This window comes from Schistocerca nitens, chromosome 7, assembly GCF_023898315.1.
Source record: "Schistocerca nitens isolate TAMUIC-IGC-003100 chromosome 7, iqSchNite1.1, whole genome shotgun sequence".
NCBI lineage: Eukaryota > Metazoa > Arthropoda > Insecta > Orthoptera > Acrididae > Schistocerca > Schistocerca nitens.
In genome coordinates, this window is record NC_064620.1 from 345137907 (window position 1) to 345160353 (window position 22447).

The 22447-nt window shown below is 43.2% G+C and overlaps 1 protein-coding gene across 1 annotated transcript in view; it reads right to left on the reverse strand.

Moving 5' to 3' along the window:
* LOC126194958 (tetratricopeptide repeat protein 12-like) overlaps positions 1-22447 on the reverse strand; it is a 120936-nt gene that overhangs the window by 45294 nt on the left and 53195 nt on the right. Inside the window, exon 4 of the mRNA XM_049933350.1 lies at positions 18112-18355. Within this exon, the coding sequence (XP_049789307.1) occupies positions 18112-18355 (244 nt within the window). The remainder of the gene's footprint in view (positions 1-18111; positions 18356-22447) is intronic.

The following is a 22447-nucleotide window of genomic DNA, read 5'->3' on the forward strand; positions in this document are numbered from 1 at the left end:
AAATATTTTCATCTTACACCATCCAGTGACGTGCATGTTGGTTTAAATCAATGTTATCATCCAGGTCCAATGCATGAATGCTACTATTCAGCTACAGAGGGGCTTTATTATATCTGTCAAATGAATAAAATGTTTCTGATTGTATACTTTAATCTCAGCATTTTAACTAATAAATTGCAATTGCTCATCACATCAAAAATATCTCTTGCTTTGCTATCAGTTGTGAAGAATAAATTCTTTACAAACACAGAATCACGTGCTCTAATGAGCTGTGACTCCTCCCTCCTCTCCTTCCTCACTGCATAGCTGACGATGATATCCAAACAATAGGATAACAACACTTGATTCCAGACAGCAGTGTTCAATTGGTCTCCTAGAGTGTTCTTGTTCCATGCTAGTATACAGTTCTGTGTCAACTTGTCCAGCACTTTGATGAAGTTACTCTGTACTGTTACTGTCTTCATAACAACAAACCACCTGATGAAAATATGTATGAAAGAAAGAAACTATCTGATGCATATTATTGAGAAAGAAAAGCACAAGAAAGGAAGGAAAGTGAAAAACAAGTTAAGGCTATGAAAGGTTTTATGAAGTCTTCTGCAAGCAGCGAAAAATCTTGTAAAAATGTTATTTCTCCAAAAAGAAATACTGTGAGCTTAGGTGATAACCTCCCTACAGCTACTACTGTCTCTTCAGGACCTTAACCATTGTTGGAGCAGGTAAGAGCTTATTTTATGTGCTTGTTGCCAAACTTAAGTTTCTTGTTTCCTAAACATGAATTTTATATGAAAAATTGAATTTTATTAATATTACATCTTGTTATAACATGTAACAGATATATTTGTAACCAAAGAAGTAAAAGTAATGTCAACAAGTAGTGACAAATTCAGTTGAGTCTTGACTATTTAGCTCATGATTATCTTGCTGTCCATACTACACACCTTCCACAAAAGTGTAGCTTTGGGAAGGCAATGTCAGCAAGCGGCTGCCTCAATTTCTCTAAGTACCATGAGCAAATCTCTGTTGCATCATGAAAAGTGTAGGTTTCCTCCTGTTTGATTTGCATCATTTCACGTTTGATATAATTAAGTTAAACATAATAACATTTACAATATTTTTATTTTTACATTAGTTTTTCTGTAATAATTTTTAAAATGTACATGTGACCTGTAGTAATAGGTCATAAAATATGATGATTTCAAATGGGTGTTGTTGAATAAAACATGTAGAATCCCCATAAGTTTTTTTTGAGTATATTGGCCATCTTTGACAGCATGGTTTCCTTCCAACAATTTGCCAATATTTGTGGTCCGCACTGTCTAAAATATTTCCTGCCATAACATTCACAGTTCCAACATTTTCAATAATGTTTCCCTTCACACCTTTGACAATCTTGATCACAGATGTCAGTGAAACATCAGGAAACCGTTGGCCATACCATGTTTTTTAAGGAATGAACAAACAATGGGCAAGTTTAGAATCTGAATTTGTCAAATCTGGCTTCACTTGGTGAACAGTCCTCGTCATGTTGGGCCAAGAATTACATTTGTGTTTGCATCCCTGCAAAATTCTTGATGAAGAAAATTAGACTCTCATTGAGGACTAGACTGAACATTGGAAAGTGGCACTGGAAAGGTTGTTTTGCAGAACACAATGCTGGTTTGCATAACACAGATCCTGCGGCACAGAGCTGGGGTTTTGAGGAATAAGAGCTACTTCTGTGAAGAAAATAATGGTTAGTTCTTGCAACTAATAAAAAAAGCATCGCCATGTTTGATATTGTGTTGAAATAACATTTGTGAAAAGTAAGTTCTCAGGAAACAATTGAATTCATCACGCTGGTATAAACATGTATTCAAGTTTTCTCTTAAGGAATCTTTGTTCCATGTGGGCTCATTTGTTACACCTTGTTGTGCATGATGCAATGCTACCACACACTTTTGGATCAACTTTATCAGTACAGTTCAAGAAGTTTTCAATTTCTTTTCTGCATTTATCTGTCATGGCGTACTTTGAAGAAGCAAATATCTGATTGTGAAACCTCACAGCAGTATTCATTGAGGAAAATGAATGGATGTCTTGGAGCCTCTTTGATAATACTTGAACATGTGTATGGTGCTGTTTATGAATCTAGCGAAGATTTTAAAGTAGATTCCTTATGAAATAATCATGCCACTGGCATTGGAAGAAAGCCACAAGAATTTAGATTTCTTTGTTGTAAATTGGTCTTGTATGAAATTATGTTCAAGATCAACCACATCAGCAAATCTCTCCTAAGAGTTACCGTAAACATACAGAGTGCTGTGGGTCTTGATCTCTACATCTACAATACAACTATATTCTGTGAACCATCGTGAAGTGCATGACAGCAGGTACATCCCATTGTACAAGGTATTAAGAGTTTTTTCCCATTCCATTCACATATGGATCGAAGGGAGAATGATTGGTCAAATGCATCCATGTGTGCTATAATTAATCTAATCTTGCCCTCACATTCTCTAGGGGAATGTTTTGTAGGGGGTTGTAGTATATTCTTAGAGTCATCATATTAAGCCGATTCTTGAAACTTCTTAAATATGTTTTCTCAGAATAGTTTACATTCATCTTCAAAAGTCTGCCAATTCAGTTTCCTCAGCATCTCTGTGACACTCTCCAACAGGCCAAACAAACCTGTGACCACTCATGCTGTTCTTCCACGAATATGTTCAATATCCCCTGTTAGTTCTATTTGGTACGAGTCCAACACACTTGAGCAATATTCTAGAATGGGGAATGAGTTGCATGAGTGATTTCCTAATCAACCCTTTGTCACTAACTCTAAAAAAACACACTACATGCAGTTCAGAATGTGTAAGTTGTTTCCCACCAATATATGCTTACTATATGATGACAAACAGATAGAAGTAGTGGAGAGTCTTAAATTCTTGGGATTACAGCTTGATAATAAATTCAACTGGGAAGATAACACCACAAAATTTCTGAAAAACTAAATAAATCTCTATTTGCAGTGCAAATGTTGTCATGCGTAGGGAATATGAAAATGAAAAAGCTGGCATACTATTCTTACTTTCATTCCATAATGTCATATGGGATTATTCTCTTGGATAACTCATCAAGCCAAGCTAAATTTTTTCTGGTCCATAACTTGTGCAAACCCATGAACATCTTGCAGAGGGCTGATTGCAGGACTAGGGATGATAACTACAGTTTCTCAATATATCATTTCTTTTTTTAAAGTAACAGCTCAGTTCATGAAATCAATAACAGATAAGAATAATCTTCACAAAAATTTAAAGTCACTTACTGTGGTCCAAAAAGGTGTCACTTATTGCTGGCCGCTGTGGTCGAGCGGTTCTAGGCACTTCATTCCGCAACCACGCTGCTGCTGCGGTCACAGGTTCAAATCCTGCCTCAGGCATGGACGTGTGTGATGTCCTTAGGTTAGTTAGGTTTAAGTAGTTCTAATTCTAGGGGACTGATGACCTCAGATGTTCAGTCCCATAGTGCTTAGAGCCATATGAACCATTTTTTGTCAGTTATTCAGTAACAGGCATTTTCGATACCTTACCAGCAGTTTAACTACCAACAATGTTCAGTAGAACCAAATTATGTGTGTGTGTTACTAACAATATCAAATAACGTATCAATACAATCTGACTTCTGTGCAGATTCTGTGTAGTAAAGTGATCATTGGAAATAAGTGTTGCAAAATGACTTTTCAATTTAGTATTTAGTACTTTTTAAATGAAAATATGTTTAAAATTTTTGTGACTCATTCCACATCCATGACAATCATTTCACTTGGGATCTGTGGAAAGTGCAGTAACATATTTGTTTCCCACTGTATGTATTTATTGTGTATTCTCATTTTTCTGACGTGTTCTAATGTATTCTCATTTTCCTGACATAATATAATACTGAAGAGTTCTGAATATGCTCAAAACCAAAATAAACTGTAGGAAAACCTCACCAAAATGTGGGTTCTCTTGCCAATAAATATTAAAATACTAATGAGTCAGAACAATCTTTAAATTAAATTAACCATGTAGTATCATTGCCAACACAAGGTTGGCAGCCTGTTGTCTGCCAAGCACAGCGCACTCTAGCGGGCTGTGCAGCTCGATGGAACTGGAGTGTGCCTCGTTCACTTCTTAGCTAGATTTCAACCTAGGCAGACGCACTTTCATAATCGGCCCTCAGCCAGTTCTGTTTGCATTGATTCTCTGACGAGGGCCCATCAGGCTTAGTCCCTGAGAATATTTTGTATTAGTTCATAGCCGCAGCTACAGTCCTACAAACTACTGAAGATAAGTAATTTTCATTGTACTATGTGTTTCTTGAATAATAATCCTTCTCTCTAACAGTGGGCAGTGTGCCGTACTGCATATTATTGCAACCTGGACTCCTTCAGCTCCTATCAACTCGACCTCCTATTTATTTGCCTTTAGTAACGAGCTGAAAACACCCACGCATTTTGTGCCTCTAAACCGTGAGACACAATAAAGTGGTGACGAGTCTGGTCCCTTATTTCCGAGTTCACTAAACTAGCTGCGATTCTGGTTCTTTGCTTCCGTGTTTGTCCACTTAGTTACGCTTAGGTTGGCGACGTGGTTTTGCCCTGTGGACACTTGCTTGCTCACTTTTCTGGTTTGCCCTCGTCTGCGGTACGGTAGTTGCTACCCGCTTCACAGATTTGCTTGCTTCCTGTTTGTTGCACCATGGCTTCGCAAAGAGAACAATCTTCACTGTCCGAGCTTTTACAATTTCAGATGCTGCAGATGCAGCAGATGATGCAGATGCTCGCAGCAATGCAAGGACTAGTGGCCATGCAGTCTACAGCGGCGCAAGCAAACACGATGCCGCTGCCGGAACCCCTGGCGTCTCCACCACCAACACCAGCACCGCCGTTCCAACACTTCAACCCTAACACGGAACATTGGGACAAGTACTGGGCACAGCTGGAAGCACACTACGAGGTCTACAAAACTGCAGGTAATGCGCGGCTGCCTTTCCTTATTGCCCACGCTGGTGTGGAACTGTACCGCGTGTTAGTGAAACTCTTCCCCGCCTCCCGCCCGGAAGAACAGTTGTATGACGATGTGCTCCACAAGTTGGACGCACATTACAAGGACAGTGTCAATGTCATCGCTGCGCGTTATAAGTTTTTTTTCCCGCGGTGCGAACCTGGTCAGACTAACCGCTCATGAATTGCAGACTTGCAAGGGCTTACATCCAACTGTGACTTTCAGTGTGCCTGCAGTCTGTCCTATGCAGATGTCATGGTTAGAGATGCTATCACACAAAATGTGATGGATCATTGCCTCTGGGAACAGATCCTCAAATTTAAGAACCCTACTTTGCAAGAAGTGTTAGATTTGCTGGATCGCCAGGACGCATTGGACAGGGCAAATTCCATGTTTGATGCAATGCCAGACGTGTGCGCGGTTAGTGCTTCTCACAACAGGCCCATGCACTCTGCTTCGCCACGGCTGGCTTCGCCGCACTGCAAGCAGGCGCGTAAACAATCTGCTCACCGTGCTTCCACGCCTAAGACTCAAATCTTGCCCTAAGTGTTTTAGTGCTCATCCCCGGGACAAGAGCCCTTCCCGTCGGGCTCAGTGTTTTCTCTGTAACAAAACAGGTCATGTTCAAGCCGTGTGTTCTAAATGGAACTCTGACCCCACACACGTGTCAGGTTCAAGTAATTCGCAGCAGCATCACTGCAACGGCTCTCGCCGTGGAACTGACTTTGAGCAACCTATGAATGTTAATGCTATTTTTGAATGGGCTTCTACGCCACGTGCGTCTCCCTTAAGTCAGGTGTCTAGCCACACTTCCTCAGACACTCTCAATCACATTGAGTGCGGTGCACACAAACTGTTTGTGATTCTCCGCTTTGCTGGATGTGCTGTGCGTTTGCAGCTAGATACTGGTGCTTCGGTTTCTTTATTGAATCACAAGACATATGCATTGCTCACATGACATATGCATTGCTTGGCTCACTCCGCATTGCTGGATGTGCTGTGCGTGCTGTGCATTTGCAGTTAGATACTGGTACTTCGGTTTCTTTATTGAATCACAAGACATATGCATTGCTTGGCTCACCGCCGCTCTGCTGCTCTCTTTCCAAGCTGACTGCTTTCACAGGACAAGAAATTTCGGTGCTTGGTGTGTGTAGTGTACAGGCCACGTACGGTGCCACCACCAGAACAGTAACTTTCCACGTCGTTCAATCACGTGATGCTACAAACATTTTCAGACTGGATGCATTTGAACTTTTTGGCCTCTCGGTGCAAGACAATGTCCTGTCCGTCTCAGCTAGTGACCATAATGACAGTGTCGACTCCCTTTGTGCGTCGTTTTCTCCAACGGCTTGGGTTGCGCTTCTAATTTCACTGCACATGTTGTAGTTAGAGACAATGCCGTACCGGCGCACTCGCCCGGTCCCGCATGCGTAACGCGACGCAGTAGCTATGGAACTCACGCATTTGAAAGTCATTGGGGTCCTAGAACCCATGTCTGCCTCACCCTGGGCGTCACCGATAGTGTGTGTTAAGAAACCTAATGGTCGACTCCGCATTTGTGCAGATTTTAAGTCCACAGTGAACCCCAGACTGTTGTTGCTACTTTTCCTTTGCCGCACCCTGAGGACATATTTGGAAAGTTGGGTGCAGGAAAGTATTTTTCTATGATTGATTTGAGAGACGCGTACTTCCAGATTCCATTCGACGACTCATCGCAGTGCTACTTTGTCATAAACACTCACTTGGGACTGTTCAAGTTTCGCCAACTTCCTTTCAGTTGTGCTTCGGTGCCAGCTATTTTTCAGTCATATTTGCAGCAATCGTGTGCTACGGTTCCAGGGTGCTCTAATTATCTAGACGATATTGTAGTGTCAGGTCGCACCCCTGAAGAACATTTGCAGAACTTGAAAACTTTGTTTAGTGTCCTTTCACGGGCTGGTCTCAAATGTAACAGGAACAAGTGCAAGTTTTTTCAGACTGTGATAGAATACTTAGGCCATGTGATTAATGGACAGGGTATCCAACCCTCACCGTCGCATCTCCATGTGATCAGAGACTTGCCGGTGCCTACGAACTTCAAGGAACTCCAATCTGTGTTGGGAAAAATTACTTATTATATTCACTTCATTCCCAACACCGCTCAGATAGTGATGCCTTTGCATCGCCTCCACCGTAAGAATGTGCCTTTTGTGTGGTCTCCGATTGTGCCGCTGCTTTCCGCAAGCTCAAATCTGCGTTGCTCAGTGATCAGTGTTTGGTTCCTTTTGATCCATCCCAGCCTGTGGTTTTGGCTGTTGATGCCTCTTCACACGGCATCGGCGCAGTTCTCTTGCACCGCGTACATTCGGTTGATCGCCCGATCGCCTTCGCCTCCAAATTGCCCAATTCGGCGCAACAAAACTACTCTCAGATAGAAAAGGAAGCTGTAGCTATTGTCTATGGAGTCGCCAAGTTCCACGATTTTTTGTACAGTAGGAAGTTCTATCTGGTTACCGACCACAAGCCTTTGATGTTGTTGTTCCACCCGTCCTATGAAATTTTGTACCGGCCTACAGCTCAATGTGGCAATGCTGACGCATTGTCTCATCTTTCTATAGGTCCGGACGACACCTTTGACTCCTCCAAAGTGTCGTACCTCTACATTGAGTCGCAAGACGCAGAGTTTGCCAATGGTTTTATGTTCGACTTCTGTCGTATTGCTTCCACAACGGCCGTCGACGCTTCTCTATGCCTAGTTTTGCAGTACATCCATACGCAATGGCTGCCGTCTGCTTCACAAATTCCTGACCCCCAGGTTCAGCATTATTTTGCACAATGCCATAGTTTGTCAGTTTACCGCGGTGTTCTATTACTCCAAACGGAAAATAATCAATCCCGTACCATGGTACCTCATTCTTTGCAGTCAGAAATTCTGCGCCTTCTCCATGTTGGTCACTGGGGTATTGTGTGGATGAAACAGCTCGCTCGACATCATTGCACCTGGATTGGTATTGATCGCAACATTGAAGATTTGCTCATTACTTGTCAGTCTTGCGCGGAGCATCAATCTGCTCCCTGCCAACAGTTCTTTGCGTGGCCGACTCCTAATGCGCCTTGGCAGTGTCTCCATGTTGCTTTTGTGGGTCCGTTCTGGGATGCCCGCTGGTTGATTGTTATCGATGCTTACAGCAAATTCCCCTTTGCTGTCCTGATGGTTTCCACTACCTCGGCGAGTACCATTCAGACGTTGAAGTCGATTTTCTGTCTGGAGGGTCTGCCGAAAGTGCTTGTCTCCAACAACGGCCCCCAGTTTGTCTCCACGGAATTTGAAACATTTTGTGTTGCCAATGGCATTCGCCATCTGACTACCGCCCCGTTCCACCCGCAGTCGAACGGTGAGGCCTAACGGTTAGTCCGAACATTCAAGTCACAGATGACTAAGTTGCGTGCTATGCATTCTCGTGAGTGTGCTCTTTGGACCTTTTTGTTGTCCTACCGCTCCCAGCCATGTGGTACTCACTCCCCGGTTGAATTGCTTCATGGTCGCGCCCACAGGTCGCTTTTGCAGTTACTGCGGACTCCTTTGCCACTCGCTCCCGCTGCTTCGCCTCCTTTCGGCTTCATGCTACACACTATGGTCTTCTACAGAGTTTTTAAGGGCAGCCGGCATTGGAAGCAGTGGCACATCGTTCGCTCACTCGGCCGTGCTCCATATCTTGTTTCTGGTCCGTCCAGCTTTAGGTGAAACGGCACAGGAACCAGTTACGGTTGTGGCACCTTCCGGTTTCTGCCGCCCCCTCTTCGTTGGCAGATGCTGACTTCTCGCGGTCTCCCTCGGAGTCTGCACTGCTGCCGCAGCTGGCGCATTCCCCTGGCATGCCCACTGTGCATGCGCCGTCACTTTTGGCGCATGGCCAGCGCACCCCTCCTGCAGATGCGCCTCAGCCGCAGTTGCTGCCAGCGGCCGCCGCTGTCCGTCGGCCTTCCGCCACAGCCTCCATGCCGGCCGAGTGCCAGACGCCGACCCCTACGCCGCCCTCACCGCCTCCGCCAGCGGCGCTGAGTCCACCACTGTCTGAGGCTTCCACTTCGCCGGTCACTCCGCCACACACCGCCACCATGGCGTTGCCCCCGTCGCCCATGGACGTCGAGGTCTCCCCGTCCCCTTTGGGCCTACCTGGGGGTGGTGTGCGGTCTGAGGAGGTTTTTTGTACTGGGCTTTTCCCTCGCTCCCTCACGTGAATGCGTGACCACGGGCAAGTAGTCACCCCCTCAGTTCTGCCGCCCCCGGGTCCCTCCTCCCAACATTGCAAGCCTTATTCCACGACGACGCAACATTTTGGGGGGGAGGGGTGTAGTATTATTGCCACAGACACTACAACAACACCGCGCCAACACAAGGTTGGCAGCCCGTTGTCTGCCAAGCACAGCGCACTCTAGCAGGCTGTGCAGCTCGATGGAACTGGAGTGTGCCTCGTTCACTTCTTAGCTAGATTTCAACCTAGGCAGACGCACTTTCATAATCGGCCCTCAGCCTGTTCTGTTTGCATTGATTCTCTGAGGAGGGCCCATCAGGCTTAGTCCCTGAGAATATTTTGTATTAGTTCATAGCCGCAGCTACAATCCTACAAACTACTTAAGATAAGTAATTTTCATTGTACTATGTGTTTCTTGAATAATAATCCTCCTCTCTAACAGTGGGCAGTGTGCCGTACCGCATATTATTGCAACCTGGACTCCTTCAGCTCCTATCAACTCGGCCTCCTACTTATTTGCCTTTAGCAATGGGCTGAAAACACCCACGTGTTTTGTGCCTCTAAACAGTGAGACACAATAAACCATTTTGTAGCACATTCAAGAAGTGGACAAAAAATTCTACATGTCAGATACTGAGATTTCTAAATGTATTTATTTCTGAAATAGCTGCAGTCTTAATTCCACAACAACTGAATTTTTTTAGCTGGAATAATATGTAAAATAAAAGAAAGGCAATCCCTCACCTTTAAGCGACTGAGGTGCTGTGCGTAGAGACATTCAACAGAATATGTACATATACCAACCTTCAACCTCTTGCCCTTTCTCTAGCAAAAGTACACATGTTCACACGCAGAACCACACAGACACCAAAATGCTCACATCCACAGTCAAAAGTGTACTTTTACTGTAGAAAGAGCAAGAGCTTGAAAGCTAGTGTTTTTTAATCATTTTCACTAACATTAATAAACAATTGCAATGGCTGTATTGCTGCCAGTAAAAAGCCAATAAAATTAAATTTTCAAAAAAAAAAGATCTGTTCTATACAACCACTCAACACCTCCAATAAGGCAGGACAGTGGTTCAAATCTCTATCCACTCATCCAGATTTAAGTTTTCTGCAATTTCCCTGAACTGCTTAAGGCAAATGCCAGTATGGTTGCTTTGAAAGGTTGTGGCTGAGTGCCTTCCATCCTTCCCCAATCCAAGCCTGTGTTCCATCTATCATGATCTCATCACAGATGGGACCTTAATCCTAAATCTTCCTTTTCACCTGCTACTGCATTCCGGGCACAGGCATTTCCTATCCTATAAAAGTTAGAAGCACATGTTTTATGAGGCCATGTTATATATCAGCAACCAGTAACCAGCTGGGTACACAAATGAATGGCTGCTGCAAAACAGCAGTTAATCCCAAACTCAATTACCAGGCTATTAGTATCTGACACTTATTTGGATTCCCTGCCTAGCCCAGGTATCAGTAGGGAAAATATGTCAGAGATCCTCTGTGTGTTTACCTCTAGATACCACAGTGCAGCTGTTGCTAACCAGTCTCTCACTAGTCACTAGACCCTTTAGTTACACACCACTGAACAGCAGAGGGTTGACCTTTCCTGGTTTAGATCTATGATTTGGATTGCCCCAAGGATTGTTGTTAACACTTAAGATGACATTGCTACACTCTGACTTGTTTTGGTTATTCATTCACTCTGTGATATCCACTATCATTTACCTCCAGAACAGCCTGTTTCATTCCACCATCTCTACATTACCACCAGTGCAACTTACCATAACCACACCATAATAACTATGAGCTCCATAGCTGCTTCATGATTTGTGCCACTTGTCTCTTACCGCTTCCAATGATTACAGCTATAGATAAAACACAAAAGGCAATAAGAGAGCATAGCACAAGAAAATGTGTTATTATGATTGATAGTTCTTTCAACAATGAAGCTCCCAACAAGAATATATGGGAGCAGATACAATACATCAATACAACAGGCATTCAGCTAAGAAAATCCATTACATATGTTTTATGAGAAGGAAAGTTGCTACTCACCGTATAGCGGAACTGCTGAGTCACAGATATGCACAACAAAAAGGCTCTCACAATTAAAGCTTTTGGCTATTAAGACCTTTGTCAACACTAGATACACACACACACACACACACACACACACACACACACACACACACACACACTCAGAAACGCAACTCACACACACGACTGCAGTCTCAGGCAACTTAAACCACACTGCGAGCAGCAGCACCAGTGCATGATGGGAGTGTCAACTGGGTGGGGATAAGGTGAAGGATGGGGCAGAGTGGGGGAGCGATAGTATCATGGGGCTGGCAGACAGTGAAGTGCTGCAGGTCAGACAGAGGGCTGGGGAGAGGTGGGGAAAGGGGGGAGGGAGTAGCGGAAAAGGAGAGAAGCAAAAACACTGAATGTGGTGGTGGAATAGCAGCTGTGTAGTGCTAGAATGGGAACAGGGAAGGGGTTGGATGGGAGAGGACAATGACTAACAAAGGTAGAGGCCAGGAGGGTTACGGGAATGCAGGATATATTGCAGGGGAAGTTCCCACCTCTGCAATTCAGAAAAGCTGGTGTTGGTGGAGAGGATTCATATGGTGCAGGCTGTGAAGTAGTCATTGAAATGAAGGATGTCATGTTCGGAAGTTGTTTAGCAACAGGGTGGTCCACTTGTTTCATGGCCAAAGTTTGTCAGTGACCATTCATGCTAACAGTTTGTTGGTTATCATGCCTACATAGAATGCAGCACAGTGGTTGCAGCTTAGCTTGTAGACCGCATGACTGGTTTCACAGGTAGCCCTGCCTTTGATGGGATAGGTTAAGTTAATGACCAGACTGGAGTAGTTGGTGGTTGGAGGATATACAGGAGAGGTCTTGCATCTAGGTCTATTACAAGGCTATGAGCCATTAGGTAAGGACTGGGAGCAGGGGTTGTGTAAGGATGGACGAGTATATTGGTGGACAGTGGAATGCCACTGTGGGAGGGGTGAGAAGGATAGTGGTCAGGACATTTCTCATTTCAGGGCACAACAAGAGATAATCAAAACCCTGGCAGAGAATGTAATTCATTTGCTCCAGTCCTGGATGGTAGTGAGTTATCAGGAGAATGCTCCTCTGTGGGCAGACGGTGGGACTTTGGGAGGTGGTGGGAAACTGGAAAGATAAGGCACAGGAGATTTGTTTTTGTACAAGAATGGAAGGATAATTACGGTCAGTGCAGGCTTTAGTGAGACCCTCGGTATATTTCGACATGGACTGCCTGTCACTGCAGATGTGATGACCATAGGTGGCTAGGCTGTACGAAAGGACTTCTTGATATGGAATGGGTCGCAGCTGTTGAAGTGGAGGTATTGTTGGTGGTTAGTAGGTTGATATGGACGAGGGACTGATGTAGCCAACTTTGATCAACATCTACAAAGGTGGCTTGTTGGATTGACTAGGACCAGGTGAAGCAAATGGGGGAGAAGTTGTTGAAGTTCTGTAGGAATGTGGATAGGGTGTCCTCGCCTTCGATGCAGATAGCAAAGATGTTATCAATAAATCTGAACCAGGTGAGGGGTTTAGGACTCTGGGTTTTTGGGAAGAGTTCCTCTAGAAGGCCCATGAATAGGTTGGCATAGGATGGTGCCATGTGGGTGCCCATAGCCTTACCCTGGATCTGTGTGTAGGTAATCCCTTCAAAGGAGAAATAATTGTGGATGAGGATATAGTTGGTCATGGGGACTAGGAAGGAGATTGTTGGTTTGGAATACATTGGGCGTTGGGAAAGGTAGTGTTCAATAGCAGTAAGGCCATTGGCATTAGGAATGTTAGTGTACTGGTAGGTGGCATCAGTAGTGACGAGCATGGCACCATGTGGTAAAGGGACAGGAACCATAGAGGAAATGGTTAGTATCTTTTGTATAGGAGGGTAGGTAACTGGCCACAATGGGGCATCCTGGGTGGTTAGGTTTATGGACTTTAGAAAGCATGTAGATGGTAGGAGTGTGGGGAGTGGTAGGGGTGAGTAGAGAGATGGACTCCAGGGAGAGGTTCTGGGATGGGCCTAAGGATTTGAGTAGTGACTGGAGATCCTGCTGGATTATTGGAATGGGGTCACTGTGGCAAGGTTTGTAGGTGGAAGTATCTGACAGCTGGTGGAGACCTTCCACCAGGTAATCCTTGCAGTTCAAAACAACAGTGATGGAGCCTTTGTCTGCAGATAGGATTATAGGGTTGGGATCAGTGTTTGGATGGGGGACTGTGGCTATTTCTGTGGATGTAAGGTTAGTTTGCACGCTGAGGGAGCTGGGGAATGATGGTGAGGCAAGATTTGAGGTTAAGAAATTCTAGAAAGTTAACAGGGGGTGCTTTGGGGGCAGTGGGGGTGGATCACGGTTGTATGGAGGAGTGAATTGAGTTAGGCAAGGTTCAATATTGGTATTTGGTTGAGTCTGATTGGTAGGGTTGGTGGCGAAAAAGTGTTTCCACTGTAGGGACCAGGAGAAGGAGAGAAGATCTGTAACAAGTCCCACATGATTGAACTTGGAAGTGGGGCAAAAGGTGAGGCCATTGGAAAGGACTGATATTTCTGTGGGGCTAACTTCTGGAGGAAAGGTTCATGACTGTGTTGCAGGTCTGTTTAGGTTCTGGATTCTGTGTGCTGGTAAGTCGCCCTTCTTCACATTTATCCACTCTCAGACCTGCTACTTACAGTAATATATACATTTTTTATTAGTTATTCTTTACTTTGATCCTTGTGACTTCTCGATAATTTTAGTGAGTTTTCACCTTTTGCTAGCGTTGACTCCATCAGATTTCATCTTGTTTCCCCCTTTTGCATCCATTTCATCCTTTTCATGAATTTTCACACATATTTGTGTGTGTTCTTGCAAAATTTTTTTGGGCGTGATTCTACATTATTCGCTTTTATCGACCACCATCGATCCTTGCTCCTTCCATCTACGTCAATACAGGAAAGTTTCCTTACCCCTGGCCAGATCCCAGACCCATATACTGCTTCTGCATTGTTGCTTGGCTCATGAAATCCCCCCTAATGGCCTTACCATCAAATTACCCATCTCTGGCTACCACCCCTCCTTCCAAAATGACCTCCACCTGTTCAGGTTCTGCCAGTCCTTAACCCTCACCAACATAGTCCTGCAAAACCATATCACCAAACCCAAACCTCCTTGCAGTACCATTCGGGAGGACGACGGTTCAATCCCGTCTCCAGCCATCCTGATTTAGGTTTTCCGTGATTTCCCTAAATCGTTTCAGGCAAATGCCGGGATGGTTCCTTTGAAAGGGCACGGCCGATTTCCTTCCCAATCCTTCCCTAACCCGAGCTTGCGCTCCATCTCTAATGACCTCGTTGTCGACGGGACGTTAAACACTAACCACCACCACCACCACCTTGCAGTACCTTCTCTCCATCCACAAAATTCTCCTGCTATGCAATCCAAAATTCCCGGAACTCATGACACATTGAAACTCTTGCCCTGCAGGAACTTGAGCAACATGCACAATGCCACCCCAAAAAGCTCTCCATTCTGCTCACTTCCTACTCCCGCCTTGGAGTATCACTGTCCACCACCTCTACAACAACGTCCAAACCTCCCCCACATCCCCCCATAGCTGACAAACCCTGTCTTGCAGACCTACCACACTTACCCCACCCTCCAAAACTCCCTCCCATCACCACACAGAATCCAGACCCTAAACAGACCCGCAACACAGTCATGAACCTTTCCTCCAGAAGTTAGCCCCACAGAAATATCAGTCCTTTCCAAAGGCCTCACCTTTTGCCCCAATTCCAAATTCAATCATGCAGGACTTTTTAAAGATCTTCTTTCCTTCTCCTGGTACCTACAGTGGAAACACTTTTTTGCCGCCAACCCTACCAATCAGACTCAACCAAGGCCAATATTGAACCTTGCCTACCCCAGCTCATACCTTCATCCAACCATGATTCACCTCCACTGCTCCCAAATGAGCCCCTGTTTAACTTTCCCCATGCAAACTAACCTTACATGTGCAGTAAGAGCCATAGTCCACCATCTAAAAACTGATCCTGACCTTACAATCCTATCTGCACACAAAGGCTCCACCACTTGTTTTGAACCCCAAGGATTACCTGGTGGAGGACTCCACCAGCTGTCAAATACTTCCAGCTACAAACCTTGCCACAGTGATCTCATTCCAGTAATCCAGCAGGATCTCCAGTCACTATTCAAACCCTTAGGCCCATCCCAGAACCTCTCCCCGGAGTCCATGTCTCTACTCACACCTACCAGTCCCTGCACTCCTACCTTCTACGTGCTTCCTTAAGTCCATAAACCTAACCACCCAGGATGCCCCACTGTGGGCAGTTATGGGGCCCCCACTGAGAGAATCTCTGCTCATGTAGACCAACACCTTCAACCTATTACCCAGAACCTACCATCCTATATAAAAGATACCAACCATTTCCTCCACCGACTGTCCACAGTTCCTATCCCTTTACCACACAGTGCCCTGCTCATCACTACTGATGTGACCTCCCTGTACACTAACATTCCTAACACCCATGGCCTTACAGCTGTTGAACACTACCTTTTTGAATGCCCATGGGCTCCAAAGCAACAACCTCCTTCCTAGTGGTCCGCAGCTCGTGGTCCTGTGGCTAGTGTTGCTGCCTCTGGATCATGGGGTCCCGGATTCAATTCCTGGCCAGGTTGGGGATTTTCCCTGCCCAGGGACTGGGTGTTTGTGTTGTCCTCATCATTTCATCCTCATCATCATCATCATTTGTGACAGTGGTCAGATTGTACTGTGTGAAAACTGGACTGCATAAAAATTGGGACTTTGTATGGGCACTGATGACCACGCAGTTGAGCGCCCCACAAACAAAACTTCATCATCCTTCCTAGTTGCCATGACCAACTATATCTTCACCCACAATTACTTGTCCTTTCTAGGGATTACCTACAAACAAATCTGGGGTACAGCTATGGGCACCCGCATTGCACCATTCTATGCCAACCTATTCATGGGCCATCTAGAGGAACCCTTCCCAAAAAAACCAGAATCCTAAACCCATCACCTGGTTCAGATTCATCTTTGCTATCTGCATCAAAGGTGAGGACACCCTATCCACATTCCTACAGAACCTCAACAACTTCTCCCCCATTTGCTTCACCTGGTCCTACTCAACCTAACAAGTCACCTTCCTAGATGCTGACCTCCACCTCAAAGATGGCTACATCAGTACCTCCGTCCTTATCAAACCTACTAACCACCAGCAATACCTCCACTTCGACAGCTGCCACCCGTTCCATACCATGAAGTCCCTTCTGTACAGCCTAGCCACCCATGGTCGACGCATCTGCAGTGAAAAGCAGTCCCTTTTGTAACAAACCGAGGGTCTCACTAAGTAGTCCCTCTTGTAATATGCCAAGGGTCTCACTAAGGCCTTCACTGACCATAATTATCCTCCCCACTTTGTACAGAAACAAATCTCTCATGCCTTATCTTTCCAGTCTCCCACACCTCCCAAAGTCCCACCATCTGACCACAGAGGAGCACTCTCCTCGTAACTCAGTACCACCCAGGAATGGAGCAACTGAATTAAATCTGCTAGGGTTTCAATTATCTCTCATTGTGCCCTGAAATGAGAAATGTCCTGCACACTATCCTTCTCAACCTTCCCACAGTGCTATTCCACCATCCATCAAACCACAATATACTCGTCCATCCTTACACAATCCCCACTCCCAATCCCTTACCTAATGGCTCATACCCCTCTAATACACCTAGATGCAAGACCTGTCCCATACATCCTCTAACCACCACCTACTACAGTCTGGTAACTATCATCACCTATTCCATCAAAGGCAGGGCTACCTGTGAAACAAGTCATGTGGTCTACAAGCTAAGCTGCAACCACTGTGCCACATTCTATGTAGGCATGACAACCAACAAACTGTCTGCGTGAATGGCCACTGACAAACTGTAGCCAAGAAACAAGTGGACCACCCTGTTACTGAACATGCTGCCGAACATGACCTCCTTCATTTCAATGACTGCTTCACAGCCTGCACCATATTGATCCTCCCCACCAACACTAACTTTTCTGAATTGCACAGGTGAGAACTTTCTCTGCAATACATCTTATGTTCCCATAACCCAGCAGGCCTCAACCTTCGTTAGTCGCTGTCCTCACTCCTCACCCATCCAGCCCTTCCCTGTTCCCATTCCAACACTAGAAAGCCACCATTCCACCACCACACCCAGTCTTTTTATTTCTCTCCTATTCTGCTACTTCCCCCTCCCCCACCCCACCTCTCATCCGCTCTCCATCTGACCTGCAGCATTTCACTGTCCACCGCCCCCACGATACTATCCCACCCCCTCCCTGCTCCATCCTCCTCCTTACCCCCACCCAGTCGCCACTCCCATTACACACTGGCACTGCTGCTCGCACTGTGGTTTAAGTTGCCTGAGGCTGCAGTCATGTGTCTGAGTTGCATTTGTGTGTGTGTGTGTGTGTGTGTGTGTGTGTGTCAAGTGTTGATGAAGGCCTCAATGGCCAATAGCTTTAATTGTTAGAGTCTTTTTGTTGTGCCTATCTGCGACTCAGCATCTCCGCTATATGGTGAGTAGCAACTTTCCTTCTCATAACTGTTACATTTCATCCTGGATTTTCCATTGTTTGATTCATTACTTAAGGTTAGGTCATAAGCTGTTTCAGTGTGATCTGAGATTTGTGACACAATTTCAGCACTGCAAGTTAGAAAAGAATGACCATGAACATCACATAACTGACTTATGTAGGTCTCCTTAAAACTGCAGTAGTACCTGTAATGGTGTTTCCACTGCTCGGATGGCGCTCCCTAGCTTCACGCAAGCATTCTGCTTTTTCTTCAGTCTGCTCAAGAAAATGATGTGCTTTAGCCTTCAACAGCCAGGCTCGTAAATTATCTCTGTTTACTCTTAGTGCCCATTCGCAATCATCAACTGCACGTGAATACAGACCGAGCTTAAGTAAAGTTGTTGCACGATTTGTATAGAGGATCCCACTATCTTTTACCTGATCAATTGCCTGCAAAAAATACAAATTATGGTCAATTTCATCAATATCAAAATTTTGCAGGCGTATAGGATGTAGTCAAATGGCTTTTCCTACTTATAGTACACCCAATGCTTCATTCCCGTCTGTGAAAAACATCTTTGAAGGGAATTGTGGTATAGACTGAATACAATGAATCACAGCTATGACAATGAACGACAGCAATGGCATTTTTATGTACTGTTAAGAGTAGCTGAAAGATGGTCCTAATGGAAATATTTGAAATCAATAAGCATATGACACAGAATACTGGCTTAGTCTTAAACCAGTAACCCCTCCACTCCTGGTTCTTTGAAGAATCAAACTTCCATGGATAAAGCAGCTCTACTTTAAGAAAAACTAGTTTTTCACACATCTCAGTGTTTCTGACATAGTATCTCCTGAACCGTACTGTAAAATGTTATAACACATGTGGATACTGCGTGTTGTGAATAGAATTACTAGTAAAGAAATAATAAATTAAAATGTCATACCTGACACTGAAGTTTTACAGCATGAACAGTGAAAATGTAGTATGTGATAAACTTTTTTCCTTTCATTATTTTGTTCGGGTTGTCAGCATGACAAAGTTTCAGCCTAATTATAACCTTTTATGTGTGTGTTCTGCAACTGCTTGGTGAGTAGATTTTTTTATCTATTAATTAAATAATAAAGTTCAGTAAGGTTTGAAAAGATGTGTAAAATTTTGTTGAAGCTAAATAAGTGCTCATATTCTCAAATATTGGTTGGATATAGCCTGGGTAATTTGCACAATATGCGTTACACTGCTTGTATTAGGCAAAAATCTGGAACATGAGCTTGAAACAGAACTTTTGGATTGTCAAATTTTTAATGAAATGGTCATAAACCATTTTGCAGTGCAGAATTGGCGACGATCTGATTTCATCCATAAGCACATGAATTAAGATAAGCAAAACATGCATTAAAAGGGGACAAGTACATAAATGTTTTGTTATCACTCTAAATAGCAATCTTACATTAACTGAATTGATAACAACCAATAATTAAGTATTATAGAGAAAACATAAATCACATTCATCTTAATTTACAATATTCTGGAAGCAAAGGCATGCAAGAGCATACAGACTTTTACAAATAGAGATATAAAGTTTATCATTTATATCAACCTGTTATTCCAACATACAAATAGAAAATGCTACAAAGTATCTTTATGTCTAATATACACAAAAAATAATTTGAAATTCCATTTTGCCTTTAAACTCAGTTTTCTCAAAATTACAAGAAATGTACTTTTTCCCTTTGCTCCTGACCACCTCAAGCACAAATTCAACTTCTTTTTACACCTGTTGTTAAATGTAACAGTTTTTGCATGGCATAAAAATATAATAATTCTTCAGGCTTTCCCAGTGATCAGTTGGCATGGCATCTTGATGTGTTGGGTATTCTGCCAGATATCCATGTCATTCATGCACAATATTTTGATAATGTGACTCCTTATCTTTATCAAGTCCTTCCTGAGACTGCTTATCAAGGGAGTATGTTATGGTTGAGGTCAAGTTCACAATATTGTCAAAGGATGAGTTTATAATTATGCCTTCTGTCAAAACTGTAAGAGGTTAGAACTGGCATTTTAAGAAAATGAAAGGGTAAGAATTACCTTAACTAATATGATTTCAGAATTCAAATTAACAACATATAATCTAGACTTGTTGGTTGTAGATTATATTAACAGTGTTGGAAGTTAGTGACGAGAATCCGAACTGATGACGTATAATCTAGACTGGTTGGTTGTAGGTTATATTAATAGAGTTGAAAGCTAGTGAGGATATTAGTTGGTATGGAGAGGCTGATCTGGATGAAGAATAGAGTGGCTTTAGTTTGTCTATAGGTGGAGATGGGCTAAACATTGAGATAATTTTGAATGGTTTGATATGTTATACACCAAAGATAATAGCTGATGATTTGTAAGGGTTTATTTTGAGTTAGTTGAATTTGATGGAGGTTTGTATCTGAGGTAGTACCCAGAATTGCAATCCATAAAGTCAGTTAAAACTATTGTTTTCTTGAGCATCAACTTGATATGTACTGATAATGCACATCCTTTAAACATTGACTTGTGCTGAAGTATGTGATCTGTTGCTATTGGAAATTGTGGTATTTGTCAATGAAAGTGGGTTGTTGTCTAATTTGATTTGCCTTACTGTTGATGTCACTGGCACATGAATTTGATGGCCCATGTTTTCGTGGGATTAATTTTTATTTTCCAGAGGTTGTATCAATGTGTGATCTTTTCTAGGAGACAAATCAGGTTTGATATGATATAGTTGAAGTTTTTATGTGAGTTGAATACTGTGGTACCATCTGCAAATAATACTATTTTGTTGTTTGGTTTGGTTGAAATATTGTTAATGTTAAGTAGAGTACAGGATAGAGTCTAGCACAAAGCCTTGTGGGACCCCAGCTTCTATTGTCTTTAGGGTACTCTGAGATTTGTTTACTTGAACATAGAATAGAACTTACAGTTTGATAGAAATGATGAAGGATGTGGATTACGTGCAGTGGACATCCGTGGATGTAAAGTTTATACGGCAGTACTGCTGAAGGGTTCTTCTATGTCTGGTACTACTAGACAAGCACTTTGTCTATTTGTCTACTGGCTTTTGATCTAAGTATCTCATCGACTATTCAGACCACTTGCTGCATTGTTCTATGTGATTTTTGGAAACCAGCTGTTCAGGACTCATTATGTAACTGCCATAGAAGAACATGTGGTGAGAGGATAGAATAATTTTTTCAAATATTTTGCTGAGGAAATTTAAAAGGGATATTGGTCTATGGTCCTGAGGAAATACGGGATCTTTGTTAGGTATGGATAACCTTTACCATTTTCCATTGGAAGGGAACGTAGTTTAGTTTAAGAAAACAATTGTAAATGGTGGCAAGATAAGTTATTGCTATGGGCAGAAGTTTCTTTAACTGGGGTGATTGAATGCCATCCTGGCCTGAAGATTTTGTGCTGCCAATTGTTTTAATGATGGAGACGACAGCTTCTTTGTTTGTAAGTGAAAATTATGCAACAGGTCTTCTTCTTAATAAGTGATGTAGTGTTCCAACCTTCTGCTTCATCATCTTCTGTATTGTTGTTTCAAAATTGTAGTTCTAAGGAGCTGGCTATGGTTTCAGCTATGTGTTGTGGTTGGTAGACTACTGCACTGGGTCCATGAATCAGTCTGTGCTGTTTTTTAATTAGTTACCATAGTTTGTCTGAGTTATTCTGCAGCTTCTGTGATTTTCTTTTCCAGTTGTCATTCCTGGTCAGCTGAAGACTGTTTTGGAGTTCTTTAGAAAGATCTTCCACAATTCTTTTCATCTAACATTGGCTCAGAAGGGGGCCAATTTTACTGCCACAAAAGTCTTTGGTCACTTACCTAATAGCATCGAAAGTCTGACAGATAGCCATATAGAATTTAAAAGGAAATTAAAAGAATTTCTGAATGACAACTCCTTCTACTCATTAGATGAATTTTTAGATATAGTAAGTGGGTAATTTCCCCACCCCCGACACAAAGGAATTAAGTTTCATGTAATATTTTGTGTAATGCAATGTCTTGTATAGACACTTTTTATTAACCTGACACATTCCACATCATTACGAAGTGTCGTATTCATGATCTATGGAACAAGTACAAATCTAATCTAATCCATGGAATCACGGTACAGTTGCCATCTTTTACAAAATCTGTGTTTTGATTGTATGAGAAATTGTACCTCTGGAGGGAGATCTCATCATCTATTTGTTAATATGGTTTTGCATCTTGAGGTACTGTAGCATACATTGACAGTTTTCGTGAACTTGTCTATGACAGTGTTGATTTCTGTATTCCTTGTTAAGTTTTGGATTTCTTGTTTGTGGTGCTAGACTAATTATTGCTTGTGTTTTCGCCAATCAGTGGTGCAGATGAATGGAGATCTTGGTGCATCAGCATAAGCAATGTTGGTTGGATTCAGATAACAGTTGTCTCATACTCCAGCTAAGTAATTTGATATGGTTACAGTTTATTGCCAATTGATGTTTTTGAGTAGCAATATATTCAAAATATTCAT